The 20622-nt window shown below is 38.0% G+C and overlaps 1 protein-coding gene across 1 annotated transcript in view; it reads left to right on the plus strand.

The window, feature by feature from the left end:
* The first annotated feature begins 459 nt into the window (after window positions 1–459).
* Window positions 460–20622, plus strand: part of NF1 (neurofibromin 1) — a 77655-nt gene continuing 57492 nt past the window's right edge. Inside the window, 20 exon segments of the mRNA XM_010087630.1 lie at window positions 460–465; window positions 1678–1821; window positions 3331–3414; window positions 5788–5978; window positions 8199–8305; window positions 8564–8631; window positions 8872–8947; window positions 9425–9582; window positions 9784–9957; window positions 10139–10261; window positions 10560–10634; window positions 11737–11868; window positions 14670–14804; window positions 15367–15480; window positions 16097–16176; window positions 17546–17669; window positions 18845–18988; window positions 19667–19930; window positions 20227–20283; window positions 20394–20477. Coding sequence (XP_010085932.1) covers window positions 460–465; window positions 1678–1821; window positions 3331–3414; window positions 5788–5978; window positions 8199–8305; window positions 8564–8631; window positions 8872–8947; window positions 9425–9582; window positions 9784–9957; window positions 10139–10261; window positions 10560–10634; window positions 11737–11868; window positions 14670–14804; window positions 15367–15480; window positions 16097–16176; window positions 17546–17669; window positions 18845–18988; window positions 19667–19930; window positions 20227–20283; window positions 20394–20477 — 2340 coding nt within the window.

A 20622-nucleotide genomic window follows, 5' to 3' on the forward strand; every position in this document is an offset into this window, starting at 1 on the left:
AGCCGCTGTCTGAACCACAAGCCAGCGTTCCTGGACCTCGCTGGTGCTGTTGGGTCTGTGGCGTGATCTGGCATGGGTGTTTGGTCGGTTTTTAAATGAAGAGTCAACCATTCTCTTAGGAAAAAACCAACCCATTTCCAGTCTGTGGTACCAGAAGAACTGGTGCTTAGAAGCCAAACCAAGGTGTAGTTTGTGTGGAGAGGAAATTACACCTGGGCAAAAGAACTGGAGAGTCTACCAGAGAGGTCCATCTCCCCACAATTGGAGGTGTCACTGTGAAGCAGACTGCATTGAATGACACAATCAAAACTGTTGAGAAAAAAAATGTTCCAGTTTTGGGGTTCTTTCATACAATTCATCTAGCATTTTAAATATGGCCCTTTAAACTTTTTTCAACAAAGATAGTAGTGTTAAATGGTTGGCAGAGATGTCCATGGCTGCTGACAGCAGTTGGGCTGGATGACGGTATGGAAAGTACCCTCCGCAGTTCTGCAGAGGCCCCCAGCCTGGACGGCTGCTCTTTAAGCGTTTTGCAGCTGTAAGGCTGATTGTGGTTCTTGGAATTCTTCTTTTAACCTCTTAAATTCTCTCTTTAAAAGAAAAATAAAATAAAGATACCGTTTCTAATGCAAAATACTACATTGCAACGTTTACTGTGAGCGATCAGTGTCTCTCAGAATACACGTTTATTGGCAATTCTAGACAAAACTGATTAAAACGTGAAGTTTCTGTAGATGGTGAATTCCTAGGTCATGCTTCAAAATACAAAAGCCACACATGATTTATAAAAAGAGGTGGTGATAATACTGATTCCTTTATTTGTTCCCACATTTGGTTGCTTTGAAAAAATATAAATCCTCAGTAAAATGAATTTTTTTCAAAGAATAATTTCTCACATTTCCGTGTGGTGGTTTGTAAGGGGCCGACTCCAGCGAGGAGCGTGCAGGGAAGTGACTCGTGTGTGACCCCTGAAGAATTCGGGTACAGCATGAAACAAAGTGCCCAGTGTTCGCACAGCAGGAGAAACATCTCTGCTTTGTGCGGTCGCTCTGAATCTTATCTTTCCTGGAAAGATGCGTTTTGGGTCTCGTTTCTACCCGCGGCTGTAGGGCAGGGTGGGTAGTGCGGAGCTCACAGGTTGCGTTTGGCTCGGTCCTGCCTGAAGCGTGCTGGAGGCTGAGACTCGGCGCCTGGCTGGCCGTGGGGTGTGTTTGCGTGGGGACCCCAAAGTCACCCAGGTCCTTGGGGCCTGCGGAGGCTGTTGGTGCTGGTTTATCCTGGGGCTCGGCTGTACCTCTTGGCCGGTTCTGGCCTGCGCCGGAGGAGAGGACACGCATGGAACCAGTGTCACCGCTTTCCGGCTCACCTTCTTGGTGAGCTGCTGTGGTTTCATCTCCTCTCAGGGTTCAAGATGCAGTTTTTTCTTGCAGATATTAGCCCTGTAAAGACTTTTTCGGTATTTAACATGCCAATTTTTGAAATAAAGAAACTTTTCTTCTCAGAATTCTGTCTTACTCACATTTTTCTGCTTCTGTTGATTGCTTTGACATTTGATTTGTAGAAAATTATCACAAAATAGATGTTTTTCAAGGTTGTTTCTGGTGTCTCAGGCATTTTTAACCCATCTTTAAAGATGTAAACTTATAAAAGCTTATAATACTTTATCTCTTTTTGTAGCTTCCAATCAAGGCTGGCCAGCAGAATACCCACACCAAAGTCAGTACGGAGCACAACAAGGAATGTCTCATAAACATTTCCAAGTACAAGTTTTCCCTGGTCATCAGTGGTCTCACGAATATCTTAAAAAATGTTAATAGCATGGTAAGTTTTCTAATTTTGATTGGTTGTGTAACTTTTCAAAGTGGTTGTTATTTGTTCATATTGTACAGTCTTCATAGAGTCACTTGTCAATTTGTTGCTTGCCTTTTACACTTCATTTTTTTTTTCTTTTCATCCTCACATGCTAAAGTTCACCAACAGCACTGAGCTGTGTTACATCTAAAGGCACTGAGATGCCTGGAATCCTTTTTTTGGATTTGTCATGAGAAAAGTTTAGTTCATTGAGTTTTGAAGTAGTGTGATTTGTGATCACGTGGAATCCCCACAAACAGGTAACAGAACCGGCCAGGCTCCAGCAGTGCTGCTTTTTAAAGGCTTTAGTAAGATGGTTTGCAGTGAGCTCTGCATCTGCTAAAACCCTACAAAGGACTGATAAAATTGGAAAATGTGTTACCCTACCGCAAGCGATTTTAGACTGCTTAAAGCTACCTGTAAACCCCTTTGAGAGAGAATTTGTTTTAATTAAACTCCAGAGGCATGAAGGAATGTGGTGATGTGTAAGATAACTGTCTGATAAAGGAGAAAACCGTACAGTTAGAACAAGTTTCTGTATACGATATATAGATTTTGAGAGGAAAGACCTAGCTAGAAATGTCAATTAAAAAGTTCAACATTTGCTTTGCATTGAGGAATGAGACTTAACATGTTTTATGTTTAATGGACAGAGCTGCTGTATGAATCAGCAATGTTTTTTGAAGGGTTTCTGTAGCTGAAACAAAATGGACCAGTGGACTGTCATAACGGTCTTACGTTTAGAACAAAGTCTAGAGGGTTTGCAATCTGCTGAAACTTAAACTTAGTTGAGCTAACCTCTCCCGTGGTTGAAAAGATAACTTTCTTTGGGTGACTTATACATGTGTTCCGTGTGTAGACAGTAGTAATATATTTTTGTCTAAATCTTTTCTGCTTTATTTTCCTGCTTTCATATTGCTGGAACTAGTCCCCATGGTTGGCAGGAAAGTTGGGTGCAGGTTTAAATATCCGGTGGAATTGTGCCTTCGTCCTGTATCTGAGATGTGGTGGAGGGTCTCGTGTTTCTTCCTGTGGTCTGTGCTAAATTTTGCAACACTCTAATAAGCTTGTCAATATGGATTTGTTGTAACATCAGGTCTGTTAAGATGTTGGCAATGAAATACATAATTGGAAAGGAGTCAGCAGTAACTGATATCAAAATAGTTTCTGAAAAGGTATAACCTTCATTTCTGAATAAATTACAGGCCTGAGGAGGGTCAGAGGCTGCTGTGTGCCTCCTGTCTCACTTTGCGGTAACTGTTTGTTCCTTATTAGATTTGGCATTGCAGACTGGACAAAGATATTTCTTCAGCGATAAGGTTTTAATTCCCATTTTAATCTAATTTTTGCTGGCTTTATTTCTAAACTCAAAACCAGAGCAGTAAAGGAGCCATAACTTATTGTGCCACTTTGTTACGTTAATGCATTACAAGTCAAATTTCTGTGCCTCAGATGAATCCATATCCTTTCTACTTCTAGAGAATATTTGGAGAAACTGCAGAAAAGAATTTGTATCTATCTCAGCTGATTATCTTGGATACACTGGAAAAATGTCTGGCAGGGGTGAGTAGCCTTGCATAGGCCATTGCAAAGCTGGAATCAAATGAGTTAGAGAGTACAAGTCAAATGCTTGTGTACCTGTTGTCACTGGTACTAAAGTTAAAGCTCATCTAATTTAGAGCGAAGTAGGATTAATGCCATTTAAAAAATACTAAAACTTCTTGTAAATGGAAGTAGTTGATATAATTGATAAATGAAGGATTTGTGGAGGTCTTTTCTTGCCTAAGATTGGTGGTCTTTTTTCAGCTAAACAGATTCAAGTAGACTTTTGCATTTGGCCTTCTCACTACTCAGCTAATCTGTGGAGTTATACATAAAGATTTTCTTTTAATAATTTGTTAAAAAGAATTGCAGGGAACTGGACAGCTGTACTCAGAGATGTAAGGGAAGACACAAACCCAAGTGAAGAATTTGATGTGGTTATGAAGCTTTGCTAGATTTTTATAAGGAATGTTTATGGCATTTTCTGCTCAGTATTTCTTGAATAGATGTATCAAAACATTTTCAACCCCCAACTTAAACAGAAAAAGCAAAGAGATAGTAAATCGTGTTAAAAGTAGCAGATAGTTCAGTACAACTATTTCAGTTTTGTGTTGTTTTCTGTACACAGCGTTGATTTTTCTTTAAATTTCTTAAAACTTTCATTTGTTGAAGTGATTTTTCATGTACTTGCATATACAGCAGAAACTTTGCTATCACTATTCTGAAGATTACTTTTGCAGGTGTTTCCTAGATTACATTAGTTAACCATGTCCAAACTTCCACTGGGAGTCCAGTCCTGAGGTTTCCAGTCAGCGCTGGGCTGCGAGGCAGTTTGCTGTTACCTTTGGGATGTACATGGTTGTACAGCTTACTGTGCTCAGCTGTGTAATTGCAAAGCCAAACTTCACTGTGAGCAAAATTTGCAATGGTTGATTCCTTTAACAAGAAAGGATTTTTTTTTTTTAAAGCTGTATTCCTGGATGAATGTCATGACATCATCTAAGCTCTTTGCTGTTTCCCTCAATGGTTGGTTGATTCCTTTAACAAGAAAGGAATTTTTTTTTTTTAAAGCTGTATTCCTGGATGAATGTCATGACATCATCTAAGCTCTTTGCTGTTTCCCTGCAACAGTTTTTGAAGGTTCTTTCTTTATAAGGTAATGACCTTACTGTGGTTAGATTTGTCAAGCGGCATATCTTATGTTTCAGTACTAAAACAGTCTGAATAATTGTGGATTCTCTCAATTCACAAAAGATCCAGGTAAATATATTTTCCAGAATAGTTTTCAACTGTTACAGCTGGGTTAAATACCTCTCTTAGTCACTTTTTGTGTCTTCGATGCAGTGAGTCAAAAACCTGTTTTAACTTCAGAAATTAGTTCTTTTAAAATATTTCTTATATGCTTATTGTTTGAAATATCAGTGGTACTTTTCCTGATAGATGATGATATTTAAACAGCCTAAAATTGTGCTGAATACTTCTTGCTTTGTCAATTCAAATGAGAGCAATTGAGCCAGTATATGTTGAATAAGACCGAGCCAAAGTTCTATACAAAGAGTGTTGTGTTCTGTGATATCTTCAGACATATTTCTTTCTCGTTGTTCTTGCTCAATGTTTCATCAAGTTCTCATGGCAACAGGACTCAGGTCAACTAAGTGGGAGTCTCTGAAACTTCCCAATTCCCTATGGTAAATTCATTGGTAGAATTTTAGAAAGCTTTAATGCTGACCCTTCTGTTCTAACTTGTTCTTAGTAGAGCAAAGTTTCACTTTGAATTCTTTTGTAAATAGTTTCCTTATGTCTCACACTGTGCAAACTGGCAAAAATTAGATTTTTCTTTTGCAGGGAAGTTAAGCCATTTTGGACTCATATAGAGCAATCCCAGGCAAGAGCAAGGGAGAAGCTCCTCTTTTTTGGTTCATTTTTTTAATGTAAAATATTTGCTGTCAAAATATAGTGGTTAGAATACTGCCCAAAGGAGAAGTAAGTGTGAGTCTGCCCTTTTGAGCTTCAGTTCAAAGCTGAGATAGTTAATCCTCCGCTGCTAATACTCTGCACAGATCAACAAGGGTGCATTCATCAAAACAGAAATGTGTTTTACTTCAAAAACTTGTTTGATATTTTGCTTGATACTTGATGACATTGATCGACTCAGTGTCTTACATGTTTTGGAGACTTGGCTGAAAGTGTGAGATGGTTTGGATGATATGGGTTATTGTTCAAATGGGAAGGAATGTTTTCTGTGCAGACTACTTACACGATGGTCAGTGGTATTCCCTGCTGGCAGAATTAGAGTTCAGATTTGGGTCCTGTGCCTACCAGTGGCAGATGCTCCATTTTTTTTTACCTCCAAACCTAGAAAATTTTGTGAAATACTGAATGCTTGCTTTTTAGCAACCAAAGGACACCATGCGGCTAGATGAGACTATGCTGGTAAAACAGTTGCTGCCAGAAATCTGCCACTTCATCCACACTTACCGTGAAGGGAACCAGCATGCAGCTGAACTACGGAATTCTGCCTCTGGGGTTCTTTTTTCTCTTAGCTGCAATAACTTTAATGCTGTGTTCAGCCGCATTTCCACCAGGTAGGTGTTTTTCAGTAGCCTGTCTTAGTGTATTAGGAGATCTGCTACGTACTGGTGTCTAGGACATCTGTCACGAATTGTAGTCTTTCTAATTTTAGAAAAGTTACCTGTTTATATGATATTTAACAAGATGGTTCTTAAGTGAAACTCCTTCTGCCTTTCAAAATTTTAATTGTTTCAGGTTACAAAATGAACCTGTTTCATAGCCACTCTAGGTTACTGCCAGCATGTTTTCTGTGAGCTGCATTTATTGCTTTTTTAGTCTGCTTTCATAAGTACAAGTCAAATGCTGTTGTAGAGTGAAAATAATAGTGGAATAAGTTCTTGTGGGTGCAAGGAAAAAAAAGGATGCTGAAGATAATGGGTTGTATCCATTTACTTATGGATTTAGAATGCAAAATGTCTGATCCTCTACAGCTCTGTTGGACCCCCAAGGCTGTTTTCCTTCTTAATTTGTCCTGCTTGGAGCCCTTTATGTTAAATCTATCGTATGCCTTAAGGGGACAAAACAGCTGTTGGAAAAGACCCATTTGTCTTCTGACTGACTTGAGTTTCACAGCACATTTACTGCAAAAATAACTGACTTTTCTGCTTTTCTAAGTGAGAAGAGAGACATGCCCAAAGTTTCCCTCTTATTCTTTGCAAATCCACTGGAGTTGTGTGTTAAAGCTTTTTATTACTGAAAAACTTTGGTGTTTTTTGGAAGTTGCTTGGAGTAGCTTACTCTTATCACACATTATTACAGCTAACAACATCCTTCATTTGTTAGAAGTGGAGCTCTGGCAGCCTGACGTGGTTGCATAGCAATGAGTGTGCCCATTTAATTGAAACGAAGATTTATCTAGTCCTTATAATGTAAAAACAGTTCCATTCCAACATTTTGGAAAATGCTTGCGTTTCAGAAATCAGTCTAAAATTATTTAATAATTTGAAATTTTAAGTATTTTTAAAACTTTTATAAAGCCCTTAATAACTTCTGTCTCAAGAACATAGACTTGACAGCAAGCACGGACGATGTGGTTTCACTCAATAGGTTGTGTTTTGTTGCTTATGGAAATGGAAACGATTTCTTTTGCTCTTTCTATAGGAAATGTTTTTCAGTTGAAATTTTTTGACAATCTTTGAACCTAGTCCATGGATCTGTACTTATTGCTACGTCTGTAGCATGGTGCAGTTCTCAAGCTCCAAAGCTGTTCTTGCCATCCAGTTGAGCTGGAGCTCAGTGCTTTTCCTTAACCTGCTTTTCACTTCAAGATGGTCTGTACATAAATAGTTAAATATTTGACCAATTGTTGCTGATCTCCACAGGGGTCAGCCTGCCGACAGTTAGCATTGCTGATCTTTTGACCTGTGCTTCCTGTTTAGGCATATTTCTAGGCCCTGTACAGCAGCTGGGGGATTTTTGGCACGAAAAGCACAGCAGCGGGGACCTTCCCATTCCCAGCGAGGGCTGTTAAGTTTCCCTGGCGTTGAAGAAATGAAGAACTGCTTTTGTGTGTAGTACTAGAAATCACATTCCATGTCTAAAACACATCTGTAGCTTTGGAACAACACATGGCAATCTTTAGTTTGTGAGAACATATGATTTAGTTATTAGTGGCGTAGGATTGGATGGGATGTTCAGCAAATCGTCTAATACAAGAGCATGAAAAGATGCCATTGTGTTTAAGCTGGTGTGATTAAACTTCATCCTATTTGTTCAGGCCAGAAAAACATGGACCTTCTTTAGGTTACAAAGAGTTGCTCCTCTCAGCGAGATGAAGTACCAACAGTCACTGCTCTGCTCCTGAGAAATCAGCTGGGGCAAGCCCCGCTGTTCAGGAGCGGTAGTGTAAAAATGGCGTGATTCCATGAATTTAATATTTAGTTGAAAAGACGACAAGATTACAGCTACAGTATGGTAGATAACGGAAGGATTTAGGCAAATCTTGGGCATAAACAGATTGTCACCAGATGGCATTGGTATCTGGTAAGACTCGTCACTAGTATGTCTAGATCCGTTTTCAGTATGAGGATGGAATAGTCTGTAATATTAACTCTGAACCATGCAAGATCAGTCTTTCATTTCTAAACCTGGAAAAGTTTATCTGAGGAGATCGTATTATATGAGGAGAACATACAGTATTCCCCCGCTATTCAAATGTATAGAATCGTAGGTATGTGTTCATACCTGTCTGACGTAATCTGATTGAGAAGTCCGTTTACTTTGCGTATTTTTAGATTACAGGAACTGACTGTTTGTTCAGAAGATAATGCTGATGTTCATGATATTGAACTTTTACAGTACATCAGTGTGGATTGTTCAAAACTAAAACGACTCTTGCAAGGTATGATTTGAGCCTGTGTTTTGAAATATTTTAGTCTGAATATGGCTAGTTAGAGATGACACAGTGGTATTGATATGTATATCTTCTTATTGCTGTTTTACTCCAAATGGTCGTATATTTATCAAAATATTTAAAAATACCTAAGTAGCATAAAGACATCTGTTTAAAATTTGCTTTGCACTTCAGATGTCCTTTATAATGTGTTGCTTTTTAGAACCAAGTTTCTTTTCTGAATGCAGAAATGTTTTACTTTCACAGAGACTGTATTCAAGTTTAAAGCCCTTAAGAAGGTAGCTCAGTTAGCTGTTATCAACAGTCTTGAAAAGGTAAGTATTTTGATATTTATCTTCTGTTTCGTTGCTTATTTGCAGACTTCCTCTAGTTTAGGAATAGTTGCAATTCAGTAATTTACTAAAAAATAAATTTGGTGCATCCCTTCGATGCATATATGTTGTGCAAGAAATGTCGAGTGATTAGAAGTAAGAGTGAAGTCTCTATTTAAATACATAATTCAGAAAAAATCTTTTAAAGCTTTGGAGTATAAAGATGTTTTGCATTATCTGCAGGCATTTTGGAACTGGGTGGAAAACTATCCTGATGAATTCACAAAGCTGTATCAAACACCCCAGACTGATATGGCTGGTAAGGCATAACAACATGGTGTTCCAAAGTTGGTTTCTCTGACAGCCCCACATTCACCTGCACTTTGTGCCCTCTTTGCTGCTTGTGCAGCCTGCTAGTAGGGAACAAATTTCTGTCAGCCTTTGTCAGGCAAGGATGTATTGCTATCTCTTTTCTCTCCTGACTCACCTTTTAAAGAGATTTGTTTTGTGGTTCGCAACACAAAGAAATAAAACCCAAAAGATGGAAAAATCTTTAAATTATATATTTTTCATCTGTATTTGTCTCAAGTCAAAAAGAGAGGAAATTTTGTATTTTCAGTTGAACCATGTCTTTAACTGGGCTGAGACCATTTTAGCCCGAGTAGCATGGCACTAATGTGCAAAACAGAAGTTTTTCTTTCTGTGTAGGTGGAGCTATCCCTCTGCTCTTTTATACCTATTCTTTACCTTTTCCTAATTAAAATTGGTATTGAACTTGGGGTTATGCTTTATACAGATTGTGCAGAGAAGTTGTTTGACTTAGTGGATGGCTTTGCTGAAAGCACAAAACGTAAAGCAGCAGTCTGGCCACTGCAAATCATACTCCTGGTCCTGTGTCCAGAGATAATCCAAGATATAGCAAAGGATGTGGTAGAAGAAACTAAAATAAACAAGGTGAGAGAAGAAAAGTGTCTGAACTCTGGTTTTGATTTCTAGAGGATGCTTTGTTTTGCTTATTCTGTGTTTCAGATATATTTTATTTTGTCTTTCCCGCTTTAAAAACACATTACAATTCCGTATGTAAATTTATGCACCTTTTTAAAGTTTAGACTACCAAAGCTCTGATTATTACTGTTCCTCCTTTGAATTCTGCAGAAACTGTTCTTGGACAATCTCAGGAAAGCACTCGCAGGCCACAGCGGGAGCAGACAGCTGACCGAAAGTGCTGCTATTGCTTGTGTTAAACTGTGCAAGGCATCTACCTACATCAACTGGGAAGATAATTCTGTCATTTTCCTACTAGTGCAGTCCATGGTGGTAGATCTTAAGGTAAAAATGCCTGTTTCCTAATTGCAATGAAGAAATTTGAATTTTAAAGTACTGAGATAAACTTTGAATTTCTCCTTCATTGAATACCGTAGTGTTGTTCAGTGAGAGGTTTTGTACTGAAGGCAGACAGGAATAATCTTGGTATCTGATTTATGTGTTTATGTTTTTTTGAAATATATAGAATTTGCTGTTTAATCCAAGCAAACCTTTTTCAAGAGGCAATCAAAATGCAGATGTGGACCTTATGATTGACTGCTTAGTTTCCTGCTTCCGCATAAACCCTCATAATAACCAACACTTCAAGGTGAGAACGCTGCTTGCTGGTAAGTCATTCTCCACGTACTATTGATGACTTGTCAGTTATAAAAGATATGCTAATGGCAGCTGGAAGCTTATAAATAAGTTCAACTGTATGAATATCCCTTAGTAATAAATCCCTGCGTGTTTTTATAAGTCTTTTCTTAGCTGATTAGCCTTTCTCTTGTTTCGATTTGACAACTTTGTGAATTTAATGAAAAGCCTCCAGTGTGTTATTCAGTGTGATAAGAAAGATGGCAAAGACAAAGATGTTCCTAAGTGGCTTTTATGTATTTTTATTGTAGATCTGCTTGGCACAGAATTCCCCATCAACATTTCATTATGTACTGGTAAATTCACTTCACCGAATAATCACAAATGTAAGTTCTGAAAGTATTTAATCAGGCCAGCAATCTGTGGCTTCTATTCAGATCAGTATCTGCTTACTAAATACAGTTGGAATAGTAGAACCTGTCTTGTTGCCTGTATCCGTGCAGCACGAGTTGCTTGCTAATGAGGAAGGACGTACAAATCTTTGTTTGCTCTGTCCACCAGTTGGATTCCCAGTTTGAGAGCTTGTATTCCAGTACAAAATTTCAGTACAAATATGTTTTAATACCCTCTAATGTAGTATGACAAATGTCTCTTATATTCTCTGGTTTTATAAGAGGTGCTGCTTTATTGATACATGAAAAGCCCTCTCGGGACATGCATAGCTATACCACCCTTACTACGTCTAGTATATTAACATGGGAACTTGGGGGAAGAGCTGGCCTCAGGGATTTGATCCAGTAGGAATTTAAATAGTATAAAATTGTAATAACTGCTGAGTGACAAAAATATTTTGAAAGTTTGTGTGGTTTTCCGTTTTCAATGTGATGTTGCACTTTAAGCCACTAAAATATGACTTTAATTTTTATACTGTTCAGAAATACTTTCCTGACTAGTACGAAAATAGAATCAGTGTTGACCAACCAGTGTTACTTAATTTAAATAATGTTTTGTATTTCATTTATCCTGACATGGTAATGAAAACACTATATTTAAAAAAACCAACTATTAGGCACTTTGACAAAGAGGGGACAAAATGCTCCTGTGGGTGTGGTGGAGTAATAGGGCTTTTCAGATATTATCAAGCACTTAAAAATACCAATTTCCATTTTGTTTAGTGTATCGCAGTGAACTGAGCGCACATTGTTTGTTTTGACGTATTACTCACTAGCATTCAGTATCCTGAAATCTACCATGGTTTCCTGCGTTCATGGTTTCAGAGTAAGCAGCTAAGTTGGAAGTATTGCTTCTGTGACAACTCATTTCAATATTATGAGTGCAAACTTAACATATTGGTTGTACCGTGTAGAGTACTCCTGTAAAGGTTAGTTGTACTCCAGTTTTTGTAACTTTCAGAGGTCTAACACAAATCATAATCTAACTCAGATATTCCCAGTTGAACATGTGAGTGTTTCTGTGTTTTCATTCTAGTCTGCGTTGGACTGGTGGCCCAAGATCGATGCTGTGTACTGCCATTCCATGGAGCTGCGCAGCATGTTCAGTGAGACCCTTCATAAAGCTATCCAAGGCTGCGGGGCACATCCAGCAATTCGCATGACTCCAGTAAGACTTGTAAAGAAGCTGTTAAAGCATGAACCTGTTGTTTTTCCTGTGTCTCCATTCCATTCTGGCTTTTTTATTCATTAACTTTAGACTGGAAACTAGAGGGGGGAAGAACATTGCAATCCAAAAAGCAACAGAGAGCCATACATGCTCCGTAAACCTTGCGAGTTTGGGTGTGTTGACTGTTTGTAGTGAGTTAGCCATGTCTTTTTCAGTTCTCATGCTGGTTTTAAACTAGCAATGTAGAAATATTTCCTCTGTAACTGTGCTCTGTGGCTAGCTGTTCATTTTAAGCTTTCTTGCTGTGTGAGTAGCTAGGTACTATGTCTATTCTTACTTAACCTGAAAAGCAAAAGCATTCTGTATGTGATTTCTGAAAGCTGCAATGCTTTTGTCATGCCTGGCATGAAGTGTGTCGTCTTCCCATTTGTCTTGCTTGCTTTCTGTTGAGCAAGTTGACTGTTTGGTCTTGGTGACAGCAACAAAGTAAAAGATTTTTCAAGCGTTATGAAATAAAGTCAATATTCTTGGTTGTCTTGGAAAAAGTCCTGAGTAAATTTGAATTTGTAGTTCATCCAAATTTTTTTATAAGTTTGTGTGCAGCTGTGTTGCCTTTCTTCTGAACTTTCCATTCAGACCTTTTCACGTGTCAACTGAATTTGGTTGATTGCTTTAGAAGGCCTGAAATGATACATGAAAATCTTCCTATTGGGCTTCTCAAATTAAAGCAAATGATCAAAATACCTTTAGTTGAAAGCCACAGCATGTTTAACTTGCTTTTTACACGTATATATTCGTTTGTTGAGAAAATAACAGGGGTATTGTGATGGCAACTCTGACATTGATTGGTGGTGCTTTGTCTTCTGCTTCTTATTTTCTGTTCTTTCTGGCTGCTGTCGCTGACATGCTCAGATGCCAACCAGTCACTGTTTTGCATGGCAGTGGGCCTCTGTTGCTGTAAGTATGACCCATTGTAACTACCGCAGAAAAGCCTTTCCTTGCTCTGACTTTTCTGTGCATAGTTACCGCTGCAGTCACCTCACTTCATCGGGGTCCGAGAGTCGCGTGCTTTACATACGAATGTAGGACTGGAGGAGACTTCTTCAGCGCTGCTCTTGGCAATTGCCAGGCGATCCCTTTCACAACCACTCGAGCTCCTTCCTGGAAGGAAAGGCTTTCTGTTGGTTCTGTTCTTTGCTTTCTGCCCCTACTTTTCCATCATGATGCTCTTCCAGAGTCTCCCTGCTCTGGTCATTAGAACTGGTTTCTAATTTCCAGCCTAAACTTATTTGTGTCTAACTTATCCCCGTGTGTTCTGGTTCCAGTGTTGTCTGTTAGCTTCAGACCGCTGTTCATCCCCTCGCTGTATTTATTGATAGTCTTTAGTTTTGATTGTGTGAAGTAAATAAATCACTTCACCGAAAGGAATCAGCTTCTTTTGCCATGTGCCTCTTCTCAGAATTCCTTTAACTGTAGCGAGCTGAGGTTTAGCACAGAGTTAGTTACTCTACAAGTGTGTTATCAGTTTCATGGTCGGATGCTTTTTGTGTGTTAGATTTTACTGTGTTTTTTCTCAGTAGCATGTGGTTCTAATTTCTTGTAGAATTTAATTATACGATGTCATACCTCTTCTTCAGTTACCTTGAGGATTATTTCAAGCTAGGTTTTTTTGTTGTTGTTCAGAACTTGTATGTTTAGTGAAAATGAAAACCAAGTTCACATTATTGTTTGAGATCTTTGCAAATAATGAACTAGACAAAATAGTTTTCTTTTGTCTTTGGACATACTGGGGTCAAATTATCAAGTTCACATTTTTATATATATGTATTTATATATGTGTGTATATATACAAGCACTCATTTTTCACAGACTTGAGCATGCATCCAAATTATTTTTGTTGAGATGAAGAAATTGCAGTTGATGGCCATACAGCAGGGTGGTTCACTTTGAAGGGTTGGGCACACTGTAGGATTGAAGCATAAACTCGATTTTTTTGGAATCCTTGCAGCCGGCAGCATCCATATACACTTATTTCACAGCCAGCAGAGTGTATGGCTGTTTGTTAAATGTATTGGTCATATTGCTACCTGCATTCTGTTGTGTGGACAGCAGTGGTAGAGTATGATACAGGTCACACTGGAGTCAAGCCAGAATACCTTACGTGAACCCTCAACACATGCTTAACGTGTCTCCCGTTTCACGGAAGGAGGTTGACTGGTACAGAAATAGTTTTCTGATTTTTCACATGAAGCTAGATTTTTTTTTTAATTTAAGCGACACACTGTATACCTTGTGAAAACTGAAAAGTTAATTTTTAGGAGGTCATAGAGATGAAAATGCTGTTATCTGGACTGTGATTATGGCAGGAAAAAAAAGAGAATATTTTGCCTTTGGAAAAGAGTTCCCTACCCTCTCGTGTGTTCAAGCTTATTTGGAAACATTTATTTTTGTTTCTTTTTCAGACCAGAGAAAATCCCTGTAAATTCTTTTTGGTCCTTTTACCCATTTTTCTTTCGCCACAGTTTGTCTTACGCAAAAACTTTTCTCATGTCCGTATGCAACTCCCTAAAACAATTCTCAAGGAAACTTTAAAGATACAATAAAGTGATAGCATATGCATATGTAAAAGGAGATTTTTAAGTAAAAGGCTATGCCACTGTACTTGAGTGAATTTTATATACTTTTAAACTTTTTCATGAACCATAGATTATAAAAGCAATACACTTCATAAGTTGTTTGTAACTACTGTGTAGATTACCTTACTGACAGTGACTGTGATTTTTTTTTTTTTTTTCCATCAGAGCCTTACATTTAAGGAGAAGATGACAAGCCTCAAATTTAAAGAAAAACCAACTGATTTGGAAACCAGAAGCTACAAGTTCTTGCTGTTGTCCTTGGTAAAACTGATCCATGCTGATCCAAAGCTTTTGCTGTGTGTAAGTTTATCATACCGTTCATTCATAGTAAAATACTTTTGAAGCTACTAAATTAATAAAAATTAAAAACATCAACCTGGCATCTAGGATACTTCCCTACTCATTCTTTTCTCTGGTTATAATGCTTCTCTGCTTTCAAAAGAAAAAGACAAAACCAGAAAGAAACTAAGAAATTTTACAGAACCAGAGCAACACAACGAAGGGGAGCAGAAAGCTCGGTAACTCTGAAGAGGGGAGACACGGAAAGGAGAATAGAACAAGAAGAAAGTTAAAATAAGGGGTGAGGGGGAAATGAGTCATAATTTCAATCAGTAGAAAGACAGATGTGGTCTTAGGTCTTCCATTTTGTCAGGTCTGTTTATTGTTTTAATTTAAAAACATTTCAATTCTGTCAAAGATATGATATGCAAGGGGTATCATTCGTTAAAAAAAATGAAATACTTTCTTAAAGATCCAGAAATCCACGTAGTCCCATTACAGGAATGCTGCTGTAGCCGTCAGTAACGTGGTCAGTGATTAAAAAGCTTTACAACTTAAACTTGCTTTCCTTTTTGCTATTTAGAATCCAAGGAAGCAAGGGCCTGAGACACAAGGTAGCACGGCTGAATTGATTACAGGCCTTGTACAGCTCGTCCCGCAGTCCAGCATGCCCGATATCGCACAGGAAGCCATGGAGGTAAGGGGTGGATGTTCTCTGGGCCGGGTGAGCAGTACGCAGACAAACCAAGGCTTTTGGAGAAGCTCTGAAGCATTGATTAGCTGTGAAGTTCTGTGTTTAATCTGGCTACATCGAAAGCAGAGATGAAAGTTTTGGTTGTAGTTCACCAGGATGCTCTTAGATGTGGCCAGAACCTTTTCTTGTCTCAGTTTTCCCTTGTGCGGGGGGTGGTTACAAAGAGCGAAGGGTTTGCCTGTCCTGACTTGGCAAAGAGCTTGCACTACAGAAATGTTGTTGTTGTCACTAGAAGTTTACATTCATGGGATTGGTTGCATTAATTTTTTTTTTGCAGATGGACATTAAGTAAATATTTTGAAATATTGTGTCTAGTATGGGTTTGTGTGGAAACACAAGGAAAAGCCTCTAGGTTTGGATTATAAATATGTAATAGACTAAAATGAAGTAGTTTTGATATGGACTAAAAATGAACTCTTGTTTATAAAATGCTTTTTATATCTTTTGTTGTTTTTAAAACAATGCAATTAATCTGTGATTGCACTTATTTCTCTGCTTGTGCTGATGTACTTTGTTAATTTGTGCCTTTAAGTGAAACTCTACTTTGTTTTGAATTTAGGCTTTGCTAGTTCTTCACCAGTTAGACAGCATTGACTTGTGGAATCCTGATGCACCCATAGAAACGTTCTGGGAAATTAGGTATGTAAGTTAACTTTTGTAAATTAGAGAACTAGCTGGTTGGATTTGTCTTCTCTTTTGAAATAGCTGCTAATGTTATGGGAAAGCTATGCAACCTTGGCATGAAGCTGCAGTCAAAGTTGTTATGTGTATTCATGAGAAAGTTGTATATTCCTTATACTATATGAATTTAACGAAATAATAATGAACATTTTGCTGGCTTTCTTAATGACCCTCCTCAGCCTGACCTTAAGGTGTAGAAATTATTATTACTTTGAAAAGTTAGAGACTTTTCCCCCTCATGCAGATGTTTCCTACTTGTTTAAATTCTGTTTTATCCTTTTGGTGCTGAGGGAGCGCAGTGCTAAGCAATTCGAGAGGTGTGGATTTGCCCATCTTGACTCTGAGGCCCTCACCTTAGGAAGGTAGTAGGTTGCCCTGACCTGTGATTTCCATTTGTCCTTCCTGTGTATTTAAAGAAATTTAATTCATTAAAGTTGTCTTGCTTTTTATAACTTCACAGCAGCTGTTGCGGTTGATTTCCTGGAGAATATTAAGGGAAGCGAAGTTCCCAAAAAGTCAAAATTATACAAAATGCTAAATCACAAAATAGGAATCTGTAAACTCCGAATTCTAAGAATTGCATGGGCTAAAAAATTAAAAAAAAATATTTGATGATCTAATCTGAATTGGTGCTGATGTTTGCTTTAGAAGCAAGGGAACAACAGTCCAGGAGGAACGCTCTTACCAGCACCAGCCGTGGGCCGGCGTGGCTGCTGACTGTGGCTCAAGGGGCTGTTACGGGATAGGTTTGGGGCTGAGCCCTACCTAGATGGGCGATAACTGAAACTCATTATTGTAATTTCTAACAGTAGAAATGAGTTTGTGGTCTGTTCGGGCTGGGGGAAGAACCCATTAAAATTGACACTAATTTGGACCCTTTGGCAGTTTTAACAGAGAGTGTGAGGCCTGAATGGATATGAAGAAGGAACATCCCTAGATGTGTTCCTTCCAGAACAGAGTTGAGACACGTTGTCAGAGCAGTGTAGGTAAACTTGTACTGCCACTGTCTGTGCTGTATCTGTTCTGTGGATAAATGGAGGACTGCTGAAGCGACAGCCCTGGAGTCTGGACTTCTACCAAGTACCCCAATTGCTTAACTTCCTCTAGGGAACTGAAGAGGCCAGCTGGGCGGTGGGAAGGGTCAGAGGGGAGCTTGGCATTTAAAGTACACACCTATATGGTATCTATTCTGCATTTTAATAGATGATGCTAGTACATGTGTAGGATATTCATGTTAATTGCCTATTACTATGTAAAATGAAGTGATATCTTCAGAAATTTTCTTAACTAGGTTATAAAGCTAATGCTGAATTTCATTTTGCTGCAGTTCACAAATGCTTTTTTATATCTGCAAGAAGCTAACTAGTCATCAGATGCTCAGCAGTACAGAAATCCTCAAGTGGCTGCGAGAGATTCTCATCTGTAGGAATAAATTTCTTCTAAAAAACAAAGTAAGTAAATGTTGACATCTATTGATACCTATTTGCCTAATACAAAGTGAAAGAGTCCACAAGGTGAGAAAAAGGGAAAGTTAGTGATGATAAAATATACTTCGTGCATGAAATAAAGATTTATTTTTAGATTTCATGTTCATGTGAGTCCTGGAATTCTGACTTGCTTCTTTCTGGCAATCTCAAGAGACTTTTTCCAAGCCAAACACACGTTGTAATGCTATACTTGCTAGAATTAGAACCAGACTTGCTATATTACATTTTGAATTAAAGATCTACTAGAAAAAAAAAAGGGTTTCTGTTTTTTTTATCTGACCTGAAAGTAGCTGTGCTAACATGAGAAGAATACTGTCTTCTGTGTAGTATATAGCGTGCTCAAAAAGTCCTCATTCAGCGAGAGCATTTTTTTACCTTGAAGTTACTTTTTTCTTCTCTTTTGAACTTCAGTAGCTCTGTTACTGCCAGACACTCCTTTTTGTCTGTGTTGATGCTGAGTAGTAGGGTTTGTCCTTTGGTGTCTCCAGTTGAATACATATTTGTAAAATATAATCTCATGTATGACAGCTGAAGACCTTAGGTATTCTGGCTTTCTATGAATTAAGGAAGACATCTGGCCTCTAAGTGGAAATCACCTGTCCTTCAAATAGCAATTAGTTGTTTTTAAAAATCTGTTTCCTCTTAGTGCTTAGAGGATGTTCATTAATACCAGGATCAGAAAAAGAGAATAGTTGTTATTAGAAGTCTGCTTCGTTAGTCTCAGTTCCTGCTTTTCTGATCAAATATAAAATGTATAGAGTAAAATGTACAGTACTCCTGAGCTTGGCTTCTTTAGACTTAATTACATCTAAATTATAATTCTATTTATGTTAGTATGTATTCTGTGGAGTAAAACCAAGAAGCCCATAGGGCTTTCAGGAGGCCTGGAGGAAGGGATGACAAGGCATCATTCTGTGCTTACCTCAAGGTGATGTTTTAGAAGATGACCCTAAAGATAATTTCTTAAGGGGAAATATCATTCTAAGAGACCATTAATGTGGGTGACTTTATAAAGCCCTGAGAGCACCAGTGTGGAAGGTACTGTGTAAGTGGTGAAGGGCTTTTTACCTTCCTGAAATCTATCCTTTTTACTGTTTTTAAAAAATAAGCTGATTTATTTTTCTTCCCTCTCTTTATAGCAATCAGATAGGAGTTCCTGCCACTTTCTGTTCCTTTATGATGTCTCTGGAAGTGGAACTAGTCAAATTTCTCTTGACCATGAAGAGATGATACGCTGTGCTCCAGGAGCTACCCTCAGGAAAGGGAAAGGGAATTCTTCTATGGTAAGTAATATATGAGAATAATTCTGTTTAACACTTGGGGAGAAAAACTTGTGTGCAATTAGAAATTAAATTACTTTGAGAGTAAATTTTAAAAAATAAAATTATTTCTGGAGAGGAAAAGACATCTGTTTCCTACAAAATGTATGTGTCTAATATACTGGTTAATAATGATGTTTCAGAGTTTTAAAAGTCACACGTTACTCAAGTTAAAATGTTGGTGAATATTTTTTTTCTTAGGATTGCACGTAGCATCCCTACATGTTAGTCTGTTGTTAATAAATCTGAAATCTCACTTTTTAAAGTATCACATGCAGTCTGAGTGTACTGTGAAGGATCATAAAATCAAGCCTTTTAGTAAGGTATACCCTTTGACAGACGAGTTGGCAAGCCTAGTTTTACTACTAGTTCTAGCTGCAGGAAAAAAATGAAGAGGATATTCTTTAATGTACACTTTTCCAATATCTGTAAGATTTTCCTAAGTATGTGACTGTCCTTATGAAAGGAGCAGGTTCATGCTCTTCATGCAACAGCATATAGGAGCTCTGATCTTGTTTAGGATTGCTTATTCCTTATAGAATAAAAGCAGTTTTAAAGAACAATTTGGATAAGGCTATATTTTAATAAAATTGCCATATTCATAAACAATATTACCAAATGCGGAATTCTCTGTTTCCCAAGGAAAGTACAGCAGGATGCAGCGGAACACCGATTTGTCGCCAAGCCCAAACGAAATTGGAAGTTGCCTTATACATGTTTTTGTGGAGCCCAGATATTGAGGCAGTCCTTGTTGCCATGTCCTGTTTCCGACACCTCTGTGAGGAGGCAGATATCAGATGTGGAGTAGATGAAGTCTCAGTGCATAATTTTTTGCCAAACTACAATACTTTCATGGAGTTTGCTTCTGTTAGCAATATGATGTCAACAGGTAAGAATCATCAATCTGTAAAATGCCTGTATGAGATGAAGTTATTTGCGTTTGAGCTCTTTAAACATGGTGAGATTCTTGATTAGATTGCTACTCCTGCTTTCACTGAAATATCTTCATCACTGGAATTGCTAGAAGGAGTAGGGACTTTGAGTGACTGAGTTCATGGGGATTTCAAAGTATAAAAGGAGGAATAGTTTTTTAAACACATTAAGTGGATATGTTCAGACTGTTAATAAAAAGATCCTTGTATTTGGTGTGGAGGGGTTTTCAAAAAACCTGGTTAAACGTTGTGTGCTGCTTTGTAGGGAAGAAAAGGGTGATGGCGTTATTAAGACGCATTGAACATCCAACTGCAGGCAACACAGAGGTAAACTTCATTCTGAGTCTGTTTACTCTTTGCTTTCATATTTTTTTGAAAACAGAAAATACTGTTGCTACAAGTGTATTTGAAGTTAAATCTTGATTATCTTATTTTAGGCCTGGGAGGATACACATGCAAAATGGGAACAAGCTACAAAACTAATCCTTAACTATCCAAAGACCAAAATGGAAGATGGGCAGGTGACTATGAATTTTTCCATAGGTTCGACCCTTAGAAATTCAAAATAACTATTTAAGCTTATTTGTTCTAAGGAATTGAATTTTAATTGAGAAAATGAGTTTTGGAGGCAGACTTAAGCTCCATGAGAGTATTCCAGGAAAAAAG

Source organism: Pterocles gutturalis, unplaced genomic scaffold (genome assembly GCF_000699245.1).
Source record: "Pterocles gutturalis isolate BGI_N339 unplaced genomic scaffold, ASM69924v1 scaffold20381, whole genome shotgun sequence".
In the NCBI taxonomy this organism is placed as follows: Eukaryota; Metazoa; Chordata; class Aves; order Pterocliformes; family Pteroclidae; genus Pterocles; species Pterocles gutturalis.